This window comes from Equus caballus, chromosome 25 (genome assembly GCF_041296265.1).
Source record: "Equus caballus isolate H_3958 breed thoroughbred chromosome 25, TB-T2T, whole genome shotgun sequence".
NCBI classification, from domain to species: domain Eukaryota; kingdom Metazoa; phylum Chordata; class Mammalia; order Perissodactyla; family Equidae; genus Equus; species Equus caballus.
In genome coordinates this window covers 46915642-46927847 of record NC_091708.1, presented here as the reverse complement: position 1 = coordinate 46927847, position 12206 = coordinate 46915642, and the positions used below count along the sequence as shown (strand labels likewise).

At 65.4% G+C, this 12206-nt stretch overlaps 2 protein-coding genes across 3 annotated transcripts; both read left to right on the top strand.

The window, feature by feature from the left end:
• The first annotated feature begins 9 nt into the window (after positions 1-9).
• LOC138920765 (alpha-(1,3)-fucosyltransferase 7-like) lies at positions 10-2193 on the top strand. The gene is made up of 3 exons (XM_070251234.1): positions 10-205; positions 299-1565; positions 2059-2193. The coding sequence occupies exon 2, from the start codon at positions 438-440 to the stop codon at positions 1539-1541; it is 1104 nt and encodes a 367-aa protein (XP_070107335.1). The 5' UTR covers positions 10-205; positions 299-437; the 3' UTR covers positions 1542-1565; positions 2059-2193.
• Positions 2194-6488: 4295 nt separating this feature from the next.
• On the top strand, positions 6489-10206 carry FUT7 (fucosyltransferase 7). 2 transcript variants are annotated; one of them, XM_023629423.2, is made up of 3 exons: positions 8036-8219; positions 8312-9578; positions 10072-10206. In XM_023629423.2, exon 2 carries the CDS (start codon positions 8451-8453, stop codon positions 9552-9554), a length of 1104 nt encoding a protein of 367 aa, XP_023485191.1. In that variant the 5' UTR covers positions 8036-8219; positions 8312-8450; the 3' UTR covers positions 9555-9578; positions 10072-10206. The 2 variants fall into 2 exon arrangements, with proteins under 2 accessions (XP_070107213.1, XP_023485191.1); XM_070251112.1 differs by having other exon boundaries at positions 6489-9578.
• Positions 10207-12206: the final 2000 nt, after the last annotated feature.

The following is a 12206-nucleotide window of genomic DNA, read 5'->3' as shown; positions in this document are numbered from 1 at the left end:
CTGGGGTGCCCTTCTGGGGAGGAGGCTGCCTCGGCTCAGGAGGCCAAGAGGGCCCCCTCCTGCTCCTGCCTCCTGTGCCTGCACAGAAGGTCGTCTCCGGGCCTCCTCAGAGCCGGCAGGGGTGGGCAGCACAGGCTGGGCCCTGGCCTGGCGCCCCTCCTGTAACCGGAGGACCCCTGCAGCCAGAGGACTAGAGGGAGGCAAGGTGAGAAGGGTGGTTGATGCCAAAGCTCACCTCCAGGGCGGGGGGGCAGGGCGGGGCAGGAGGGGGAAGGGACCCTGGTTTCCCTCATCTCAGGCAGATGAAAGGAGAGCGCTTCCAGGTGGGGCCGAGCACGGGGTGCCGCTGTGATTCAGGGCGCCTCTGCCCAGTGGCTGCTGTGATTTGAGAACCTGGGGTTTCTTGGGTGACAGATTCTGGGAGCTGTGGATGAATAATGGCGGTGAGTGTCTGGTCCTTAGGGAACCCCGAACTGGGAGGATGGGGCTTGTGGTTGAGCCCGAGGAGACAGCCTCTTTTCGCATGGCACGGCCCCACCCAGAGGCTTCGGGCCTTGGTGAGCCTGGCCGGGGTGGCCCTGCTCATGGCCCTTTGGCTCCTGTGGCTACTCCAATCCTCCCCTGGGGGAGCCCCGATGCCCCAGCCCACACTCACCATCCTCATCTGGCACTGGCCCTTCACCTACCCGCCCCCGGAGCTGCCCAGCAACACCTGTACCAGCTACGGCGTGGCCCGCTGCCACCTGAGCACCAACCGCAGCCTGCTGGCCACCGCCGACGCCGTGGTCTTCCACCACCGCGAGCTACGGGACGGGCGGATCCGCCTGCCCCTGGCCGAACGGCCACGCGGGCAGCCCTGGGTGTGGGCCTCCATGGAGTCACCCAGCAACAGCCATGGCCTCAGTGACTTCCGCGGCATCTTCAACTGGGTGCTGAGTTACCGGCGTGACTCTGACATCTTTGTGCCCTACGGCCGCCTGGAGCCCCGAGAGGGGCCCGCGCCACCCCTGCCGCCCAAGGACAGGGTGGCCGCCTGGGTGGTCAGCAACTTCCGGGAGCGGCAGCGGCGCGTGCAGCTGTATCGGCAGCTGGCGCCTCACCTGCAGGTGGACGTGTTCGGCCGCGCCAACAGGCGACCGCTGTGCGCCAGCTGCCTGCTGCCCACGGTGTCGCGGTACCGCTTCTACCTGTCCTTCGAGAACTCCCAGCACCGGGACTACATCACAGAGAAGTTGTGGCGCAACGCGCTGGCGGCTGGGGCCGTGCCCGTGGTGCTGGGGCCCCCGCGGGCCACCTATGAGGCCTTCGTGCCGCCGGATGCCTTCGTGCACGTGGACGACTTCGGCTCAGCCCGCGAGCTGGCCGCCTTCCTCACCGGCATGAACGAGAGCTCCTATCGGCGCTACTTTGCCTGGCGAGACCGGCTCCGCGTGCGGCTGGTCGAAGACTGGCGGGAGCGCTTCTGCGCCATCTGTGCCCGTTACCCCCATCTGCCCCGCAGCCAGGTCTACCAGGACCTCCAGGGCTGGTTCCAGTCCTGAGCTCCAGCCCGCCCACGACAGGAGGTGGGGGAAGGTGGTTGGGAGCCAGGGCTGTGGGTGAAAGGCTGGGTGTTGAAATCAAACCACCAGGCATCCGGCCCCCCATGGCAACCCTCAGGCTAACTTGGAGTCTGGGGTTGGAGCCCAGGAAGCAAGGCTCATGGGGGAGTGGGTGGTCTGGGCAGGCTGGCTGGAGGAGGAGGGTGGTGGGCATTGGAGCAGGCATTGGGGGTGCAGGTGAGGGCAGGGAGGGAGCAACGGGGGTGGGTGTTGCTAGTTAATCAAAGATAAGAGGCTGCTGAGGACCTGCCTCTCCAGCTTGCTCAAATCTTGCTCGGGGGGTGGCATCAGTCTTTCTCTGGATGTGGGGCTGAGAGAGGCTGGAGGCAGGGCCCTCAGTGCTGAGGACATGCCACCCTGCAGTTGCTGGAGGCAAAACCTGGGTCCCCCACACCTCCTCTGTAACTGAGTTCGCCTGCCTCAGATGTGCAGGCACGTCCCCCTTCTCCGTCCACAGCGCTGGAGCCCCTGTGTGCAGACCGGTGCGGGGCCCTGGGAGACTGTGACCAGCGAGCCAAGTTGTTGGGCTTTTTGCAGCCTGCAGTCCCCTCAGGCAGGAGGCCTCGGTCAATAAAGAAACAAAGGACAAGAACAGCGTGTGCCGAGTCTGATGGCGCAGGGCCCCCTGTATCTGCTCTCCCCCTGCCGTCCCGCCCACTCAGGCCTCCTCGTCCTGATGGGACCATCTCAAGGCCTCTCCCCTCCCTCTGCCTGAGACGCCCTCCCCCACCAGGCTCTGCCTGCTGCCCGGGGCTTCCTTCAGCTCCTGCTAAAGGGCCCTGCTTCGCAGAGCCTTTCTTGACCCCTGAATGGCCAAGGTGGGTGGGAGCAGGGCTGAGGTCAGAAACCCAGCTGGGGACCGAAGCTGCACCATCTCAGAGGCCCTGGGATTTCGTTCAGGCTGCAGGGGCTTCCCGGGTGTGATAGGATCTGTTTTGTGACGTGGGGTTCCCCTTAACTGCCAGCTGGTTGCACGTGGGCAGCAATGGAAACAGAGGATGCTGTTGCAGCCAGGGGAGCCCCTTGTGGCGGGGTGGGTGGGCGGAGGAGGAGAAAGGAGGCTGGTGGTGAGCCTCTGGGTGGCACTGACAGGGGCCCCAACAGGCCAAGCCCCTGGGCTGGGGCACAGACTGGTCGCTGCCCCAGCTGGCGGTGGGTGGCAGGTGGAGGCAGGAAGTTTCCCTCCCCCTTGGCAGTGGCTCGTGGGAAAGACCTGCCAGTGACTTCCTGCCCTGACCCAGCCACACGTGTTGACCAGTGAGAAATAGTGTCCTGAGGCTGCAAGGTGGGGTGGGTGTCGTGGGTGGGGGATTGTGCCCCACCCACCTGCCCCGGCTGCCCCTCCTCCTACACCAAGGAGCTGGGAGGGGGTGGGGTGCTGCAGGACCCCCCACCCCTCCCCCACCGGCAGGTCTACAATTCAGGTTAGGGTGCGCCCTCTATGTGCCCCCCAGACACTGGACATCACAAGGCCCACCTCTCCCATTCACAAGTGGGGAAACTGAGGCTGGGGAGGAGCCATCAGTGCCACCCACCTGGCTTCCCCTCCCTCAGGGGCGGCCAGCCTTCTGCTGCCCTCTGCCGGCCACCCCGCGAATCCACCCTGCACCTCAGGCAGCACCTGGGTCTGTCCTTGCTGCAGCCTGTGCCAAACCACTCTGCCCAATTCACTGGACCCCGAGTCCCTGTGCAGAGGCCAGACTCACTCTCAGACGTGGGGACAAACATGAGCCACTCATACAGGGGGCAGCCTGAGTCTCCCCGAGCACCCTGCCTGCTGTGCCTGCAGGGAGCCGTTCCCCGGGCAGCGGGTTCCTTGCTCCTGATGCCTGGACAGCGGTACACCAGGCTGGGCCCAGGGGCAACCCGGGATGTCAGGAGCTGGGTCTCGGCCCACCGCAAGCCCCACCCCCAGGAGCAAGGAGGCAGGGAGACGGGGAGGGTGACCTTCAGCTGAAGGCCCAGAGCGGCCACACTGTGTCGTCAGAGGTGCTGAGTCTGGGCCGGGGAGAGGGGTTTCTGGGGCCCAGGCAGCAGTGGGGTTGGTGCAGATGGGGTGGAGGGATCGGCCCTGTCTGCCCCACCAAGGCTGGAGACGGCGGAAGGGTTGGGTTCAGAAGCCCCTCAGTGGTTCCTGGGCCCGGGGGTCCGGAGAATACTGGACTTCTGCCTCCTGGATGGATGGAGACAGCCCTCAAAGGGGAAGACAGGGCCTGTTTAGGACAGGTGGGTTCCTGAAGAGAGGCCAGTGGGCTGGGCTGGGGGAGATGGGGTCGCCCCACTTGGAGCTAATGGCTTGTCCTAAAGCAGTATGATCCTGGGGCTAGAGCCCACCCAGGCTGGGAAGTCCCCCACCCTGACTCCCAGGCTGTGGCCTTGGGCTGGCCCTCAGCTGGGGGCCTCAGTTTCCCTTCTGTGCACTGGTATGGGAGATGGGAGAGGCGAGTACAGGGAGCTGGGCGCCCGTGTGGGATGAGGGCAGGGTGATTAGGGTTGCCTGTCCGCTGTCGTTTAATCTGCATTAGGGGAGAGATCCACAGAGAGAAGTGGGGGGCAGAGAGGTTAACTCCTCACTCCAGAGCAGAGGCAGCCTGGCACCAAGCTGGGTCTGGCCCAGGGCAATCTGTCTCGCTGGCTGGACCCTGTAGACAAAGCACCGGGAGGTTCCCGTGGAGCTCTGGGGTCCATTCCTGGGGCCACCACTCTTGCCTGTCCCCCCTCCTGCTGGCCTGACCTGGGCAGAGAGCAGCCACACACATGTTCCCCATGCACCGCATCCTCTCTACGTTCTTGTGGGTCCCCAACCGGTCCCCAGAGTCCTCGCTGCCCATTCCCCAGGGCCCCAGTGAGGAGGGTCCCCCTTCCAGGGAAACTGCAACGAGATAGGAGCCGGCAAGGCCGGGCCAAGGAAGGAGGGGTAGGTGGCAGGGGTCCTCCAGGCGGTGGGGCCTCCCTCGGCCCACTTACTTGGCACAGGGCCCTGAGCAGTCAGCACTCCACGCCTCACCTGGCTTGTTCTCTTCCGTTGGCCCCAGGCTAGCTCACACAGAGCCAGCCCCCGCTTTCATCCAATCTCCTACAACCACCCTTCCTCCCACAGGCCCCGGGGTGCAGTGGGCTGCCCTGGGTCCAGGGCTTAGGGCCATGGAGGCCCTGGCTCCACAGGGACTCTGGAGACGCCGACCGTGGGCCCATTACTCTCCTCTGCTGCCCCTGCAGCCTCAGAGCCCCAGGCTGCTGGTCCTGTCCCTGCCCCAGGGACCCTGCCCATGAGGACCTTTCCTGGGGCAAAAGGCTGATCTTGCCTCTGCCCTCTGGCCAGACCCCGCCAGACCGCTGAGCCCGCCTGTGCGTCAGCTCCTTAGCAAGCTTCCCCAGCCTAGTGTCCTCCCAAAGTATAGGTGACAGATGGGTACACCGCCAAACCCCAGCATAGACCGTGAGGTGACACCTATCCATCTGGAGATGCCCCCACCCCGCAAGATCATGGCGTGGGACCACGCTTGGCACAGAAAGGTGGTGTGGTCCCCTCGACAAGACCTTAGGAAGTGGGAACGTCCCCAGCAGCAGACCCCAGGAGGTGACATCCTCCCACTCAGTTGAGACCCACTCTCCCGCCAGCCCGGTTAGCTGGCTGGACTGGTCCAGATTCCAAGTGCCCCAGCTGCACCCCCTCCCCCAGGTGCACGGCTCAGAGGAGTGGGTCTCGGTTCTCCGAGCAGAACAGAAAGGGATGAACCAAACTCCAGTGCGGAGCACAGGTTCCTGGAGGAGCCCCCGGGATATCCTGGAGCTGCTCCTGGACGAGGACGGGGCGGCTCCCCAGCCTGGGTGGGCAGGGAAGGCGTAGAGGGAGGGGTCTGCCCAGCCCTGGACCGCAGCCGCACCTCTAGATGGTCCAGGGCAGCGTCTGCAACTCAGGACAGAGGGACGGCCCCTCTTGCTGCCTGCTGCGGCTGGCAACTGGCACCCACTTCTGATGCCCTGGCTGCACCCCCCCCGGGGACCCCCTTAGCCACCTGCCAGCCTGTGTGTCCCCACCTTTCCAGGGGGTTCCCTGACTACCCCCCACCCCACCTCTTGTTGAGCATAAAGTGTGTGTTGGCTCTTCTCTGCTGCCTTCACTCCCTTGGAGTCAGGTGGCTTGGAGCTCGGCCACCAGGGGGCCTTCTGGGCCCAGGTCTGGACTCTGCCCTGCTCAGGCCAGCCCTTCCTTGGGACAAGTGGGCCGGCAGTTAGACTCTGCCCTTCTCTCCCTGGGGTGCCCCTCGGGCTGGGTGCTCTGCCACTGCCCTGGCTGCTGTTGTCTGTGAGGGGGTGGCAATCCACAGGCTACTGGCCGGCCCTCTGTTGGGGGCATGCCCCGCTGGTGGCCGCTTCTTCAATAGGTGCCCACCAAGGGGCTGGCCCCGGAGCTGGTTTGGGGCTCAGCTGGGAGGGTGACAGTGTGCACCTGATTCCGAGGTGCTCGAGAGCAGTGGAGCTGGAGTCAGATGCCTGCCCCGCGGCCTGGCGAGTTCCGAGGCCTGGGGGGAGTCAGCAGGATGAGGCCCTGCTTTCTCTTTGAGTCACGCTCTCTCACCTGCTCTTCTTCTGAGCGGCTCTCATTCTGACCCATTTCTGCACCAAACCTCGGAGCCCTGTTTCCCGCTGGCAGGTTCCCACGATGGGCGTGGTGGCTGCCAATGTGAGCTGGCGGGCTGGCGGGGGAGCAGCAGACCAGGGCCAAGGGTGGGAGAGGCTCTTTTGAATCCTCCCAGGAAGGGATCTGGGCACGGGTAAGGGTGAGGCCTGTGGTAAGCACCCCGGCCAGCCTGGCAGTGCAAACAGGAAGGGCAAAGGTGCTGGCAGCCAGAAGCCATGTGGCTGGCAGGCTGTGGCAGGACCAGCTCCTTCCTGCATGCCCACCACCGCCCACAGGGTGCCTGCTATGGGGAGAAGGGGTGCACTGAAGCGAGGCCATTAGCCAGGGTGTTTCTCTCCTGGGGTGGCCCTGCCCAGGAACAGATGCCAGGGTCGGGCAAAAGACCCAGTGCCACCGTGGTCCTCTCCTTAAATATTTGGGCAGCCGGAAGGGCAGGGGATGGTGGCAGCCACCTGCTCGGGCCAGGCCCTGGGATGCCAGGCCCAGCTTTTGCACACACACCTTGGGCCTGCCTCATGGTTTCTGACAGCACCCACAGCCCTCCCTCCCCTCCCTCGATATTGCACAAGGCCCCACCACAGCTTGGTGGTTATGCAGGGGGTGGGGAGCCCCAGAGGGGCCAAACTGGCCCCCTCTCCTGGACTTGCCTCTGCCCCCCCAGTGGGTCTGCTGCCAGCTCCCTGGTTCCACCCCGATGGCAGTCTGGTCCTCACTGGGGACAAGAGCTGGGGGAGGCCAGCAGCCCTGCGACCCGAGCATGCAGCAGGACAGGGATGGTGGGGCAGTGGGAGGCCCTCAGGATGGCACGAGGTGGCAGACTGGGCAACGGTTCCTGATTGCTCTTCCTTACACAACCCCCGGTTCACAGCCCCCAAGAACCTGAGCAGCCTGAGGCCTCCAGGATGCTGAGCATGAGGGAGGAGCCTTGCCGCATGCACCACGTCCAGGACCAAGCAAGGATCCGGCTGGGGTGAAGGAAGCTGAGAGGCACCACCTCAGCTAAGAGTGGGGTGAGGGCTGGAGTTCGGGGAAGTCTGGCCGTGCTGGCTTGCTGCATCTCCAGTTCAGAGGAACCAGAGCAAAAGGGGAAGGAACTGGACCTCCAGGTCAGGGCCCCCGGGCTGGCTGGAGGCCGGGGAGGAGAGGGACTCTGGACATCAGCCTTCCTTTTCCTGGAGCGGGTGCCAGCCCCCTGCCCGTCCCCGTCAGAGACACAACGACGCCTTCTCCTTCCAGCCTGGAAAGCCCTCCCTTCCCCACCCCCATCCTGGGCTGTGGGGGCTGGAGGAAGAGACCTGGAGCCCCCAAGGGCAGCCCTCCCACCCCACGTTCCTTCTGCTTGGCCAGGAGCCAGGGCCCACCCACAGCCAGGGGCTTCTACGGACACACGTCCTTGGGCGGGGAGAGAAGGTGTGGTGGCCTATAGTCCACTCCGGGGCCAGCCCAGCCTGGCATCTGCCCACTGTGGGCATGTGCTGGGGCCTCGTGTGGACAGACTCTCTTAGGACCCCCGACGGACCCCTCTTCTGAGAATCTGGGTTCTGGGATAAGGTGTCCTAGAGGAGGCAGGGGTGGGGTTGGGTGGGGTGGGGTGGCCCAATAAGAATCAACTGGAGAAACCTCAGCCTCCTGGCAAAGAGCTGAGCACAGCAGGTCTGTGGCTGCAGGGTCTGGGAGCCCACAGCGGAACGGGGCAGAGGTGAGCAAGGGAAGTGAGAAATGCCAGTGTGGCAGGGGGTGGCGCTAGCCTGGGTGGCAGGCAGTGACTCTGGGGTGCCCTTCTGGGGAGGAGGCTGCCTCGGCTCAGGAGGCCAAGAGGGCCCCCTCCTGCTCCTGCCTCCTGTGCCTGCACAGAAGGTCGTCTCCGGGCCTCCTCAGAGCTGGCAGGGGTGGGCAGCACAGGCTGGGCCCTGGCCTGGCGCCCCTCCTGTAACCGGAGGACCCCTGCAGCCAGAGGACTAGAGGGAGGCAAGGTGAGAAGGGTGGTTGATGCCAAAGCTCACCTCCAGGGCGGGGGGCAGGGCGGGGCAGGAGGGGGAAGGGACCCTGGTTTCCCTCATCTCAGGCAGATGAAAGGAGAGCGCTTCCAGGTGGGGCCGAGCACGGGGTGCCGCTGTGATTCAGGGCGCCTCTGCCCAGTGGCTGCTGTGATTTGAGAACCTGGGGTTTCTTGGGTGACAGATTCTGGGAGCTGTGGATGAATAATGGCGGTGAGTGTCTGGTCCTTAGGGAACCCCGAACTGGGAGGATGGGGCTTGTGGTTGAGCCCGAGGAGACAGCCTCTTTTCGCATGGCACGGCCCCACCCAGAGGCTTCGGGCCTTGGTGAGCCTGGCCGGGGTGGCCCTGCTCATGGCCCTTTGGCTCCTGTGGCTACTCCAATCCTCCCCTGGGGGAGCCCCGATGCCCCAGCCCACACTCACCATCCTCATCTGGCACTGGCCCTTCACCTACCCGCCCCCGGAGCTGCCCAGCAACACCTGTACCAGCTACGGCGTGGCCCGCTGCCACCTGAGCACCAACCGCAGCCTGCTGGCCACCGCCGACGCCGTGGTCTTCCACCACCGCGAGCTACGGGACGGGCGGATCCGCCTGCCCCTGGCCGAACGGCCACGCGGGCAGCCCTGGGTGTGGGCCTCCATGGAGTCACCCAGCAACAGCCATGGCCTCAGTGACTTCCGCGGCATCTTCAACTGGGTGCTGAGTTACCGGCGTGACTCTGACATCTTTGTGCCCTACGGCCGCCTGGAGCCCCGAGAGGGGCCCGCGCCACCCCTGCCGCCCAAGGACAGGGTGGCCGCCTGGGTGGTCAGCAACTTCCGGGAGCGGCAGCGGCGCGTGCAGCTGTATCGGCAGCTGGCGCCTCACCTGCAGGTGGACGTGTTCGGCCGCGCCAACAGGCGACCGCTGTGCGCCAGCTGCCTGCTGCCCACGGTGTCGCGGTACCGCTTCTACCTGTCCTTCGAGAACTCCCAGCACCGGGACTACATCACAGAGAAGTTGTGGCGCAACGCGCTGGCGGCTGGGGCCGTGCCCGTGGTGCTGGGGCCCCCGCGGGCCACCTATGAGGCCTTCGTGCCGCCGGATGCCTTCGTGCACGTGGACGACTTCGGCTCAGCCCGCGAGCTGGCCGCCTTCCTCACCGGCATGAACGAGAGCTCCTATCGGCGCTACTTTGCCTGGCGAGACCGGCTCCGCGTGCGGCTGGTCGAAGACTGGCGGGAGCGCTTCTGCGCCATCTGTGCCCGTTACCCCCATCTGCCCCGCAGCCAGGTCTACCAGGACCTCCAGGGCTGGTTCCAGTCCTGAGCTCCAGCCCGCCCACGACAGGAGGTGGGGGAAGGTGGTTGGGAGCCAGGGCTGTGGGTGAAAGGCTGGGTGTTGAAATCAAACCACCAGGCATCCGGCCCCCCATGGCAACCCTCAGGCTAACTTGGAGTCTGGGGTTGGAGCCCAGGAAGCAAGGCTCATGGGGGAGTGGGTGGTCTGGGCAGGCTGGCTGGAGGAGGAGGGTGGTGGGCATTGGAGCAGGCATTGGGGGTGCAGGTGAGGGCAGGGAGGGAGCAACGGGGGTGGGTGTTGCTAGTTAATCAAAGATAAGAGGCTGCTGAGGACCTGCCTCTCCAGCTTGCTCAAATCTTGCTCGGGGGGTGGCATCAGTCTTTCTCTGGATGTGGGGCTGAGAGAGGCTGGAGGCAGGGCCCTCAGTGCTGAGGACATGCCACCCTGCAGTTGCTGGAGGCAAAACCTGGGTCCCCCACACCTCCTCTGTAACTGAGTTCGCCTGCCTCAGATGTGCAGGCACGTCCCCCTTCTCCGTCCACAGCGCTGGAGCCCCTGTGTGCAGACCGGTGCGGGGCCCTGGGAGACTGTGACCAGCGAGCCAAGTTGTTGGGCTTTTTGCAGCCTGCAGTCCCCTCAGGCAGGAGGCCTCGGTCAATAAAGAAACAAAGGACAAGAACAGCGTGTGCCGAGTCTGATGGCGCAGGGCCCCCTGTATCTGCTCTCCCCCTGCCGTCCCGCCCACTCAGGCCTCCTCGTCCTGATGGGACCATCTCAAGGCCTCTCCCCTCCCTCTGCCTGAGACGCCCTCCCCCACCAGGCTCTGCCTGCTCCCCGGGGCTTCCTTCAGCCCCTGCTAAAGGGCCCTGCATCGGAGAGCCTTCCCTGACCCCCGAAAGGCCAAGGTGGGTGGGAGCAGGGCTGAGGTCAGAAACCCAGCTGGAGACCGAAGGTGCACTGTCTCAGAGGCCTTGGGATTTCGTTCAGGCTGCAGGGGCTTCCCGAGTGTGATAGGACCTGTTTTGTGACGTGGGGTTCCCCTTGGCTGCCGGCTGGTCTCGCATGGGCAGCGAGGGGACACGGAGGATGTTGCTGCAGCCAGGGGGAGCCCCTTGTGGCGGGGTGGGTGGGCGGAGGAGGAGAAAGGAGGCTGGTGGTGAGCCTCTGGGTGGCACTGACAGGGGCCCCAGCAGGCCAAGCCCCTGGGCTGGGGCACAAACTGGTCGCTGCCCCAGCTGGCGGTGGGTGGCAGGTGGAGGCAGGAAGTTTCCCTCCCCCTTGGCAGTGGCTCGTGGGAAAGACCTGCCAGTGACTTCCTGCCCTGACCCAGCCACACATGCTGACCAGTGAGAAAGAAGTGTCCTGAGGCTGCAGGGTGGGGTGGGTGTCGTGGGTGGGGGATTGTGCCCCACCCACCTGCCCCGGCTGCCCCTCCTCCTACACCAAGGAGCTGGGAGGGGGTGGGGTGCTGCAGGACCCCCCACCCCTCCCCCACCGGCAGGTCTACAATTCAGGTTAGGGTGCGCCCTCTATGTGCCCCCCAGACACTGGACATCACAAGGCCCACCTCTCCCATTCACAAGTGGGGAAACTGAGGCTGGGGAGGAGCCATCAGAGCCACCCACCTGGCTTCCCCTCCCTCAGGGGCGGCCAGCCTTCTGCTGCCCTCTGCCGGCCACCCCGCGAATCCACCCTGCACCTCAGGCAGCACCTGGGTCTGTCCTTGCTGCAGCCTGTGCCAAACCACTCTGCCCAATTCACTGGACCCCGAGTCCCTGTGCAGAGGCCAGACTCACTCTCAGATGTGGGGACAAACATGAGCCACTCATACAGGGAGCAGCGTGAGTGTCCCTGAGCACCCTCCCTGCTCTGCCAGCAGGGAGCTGTTCCCCGGGCAGTGGGTGCCTTCCTCCTGATGCCCAGACAGCAGCTGACCCGGCATAGCCCAGCCAGGCCCATCCTGCCATTTAGTCACCAAGTGGCTCATTCACAAGGGATACAGGAAACTCTTATAGCCCACCTGCAGCCCCTCTCACCATCCCCTCTCAAGGGGAGTGGGTCAGGATGTGCTGGCTTGGACGGGGACATTGACTGTGAAGGCTTGAGGGCAGTTCCTGTCCTACACTTGTGGGGTCTCCAGCCAGGGCTGAGCTATCTGCTGCCCAAGTGCGAGTGGCTGACCCCTTCCAGCCCCACAGTGCCCCTAGGAACGGGGACCTGGCTCATACGCGCAGACGAAATTCCTGCTACCAGCATTTCTGCGAGGAAGGCGGGCAGAGGTGATGACCTGGTGGGGGCCGAGCCTCCCGCCGCATCCCCCCAGGGCGCCTTTGGGGCCTGTGGCCACCTTGGGGCGCCTATGAGGAAGGATTCCAACGGGGGATGCTGCACGCAGGCCTGGTGCTCCTGGGAAAGGGGCGCCCTGGAAGAGGGTGAGTCGGGAGTCTCTGTTTAGATGTGGGCCCTGGGCACGTCACTTCAACGCCTGGCGAGATGGGGGCGACCGGGAAGCCCCTGGCGCCGGGGTCCAGCTCCAGGAACGGCCAGGGCGGGGGGTCGGGGCGGCGGGCGCCCCCTGGCGGTCACAACGCGGCTTTAAGCGCGGGCGGCGCGGGCCGGGCCGGGCCGGGCCGGGCGCCGGCGAGTGGCTGTCGCCGAGGCCGCCGGGGCGGAGCCAGC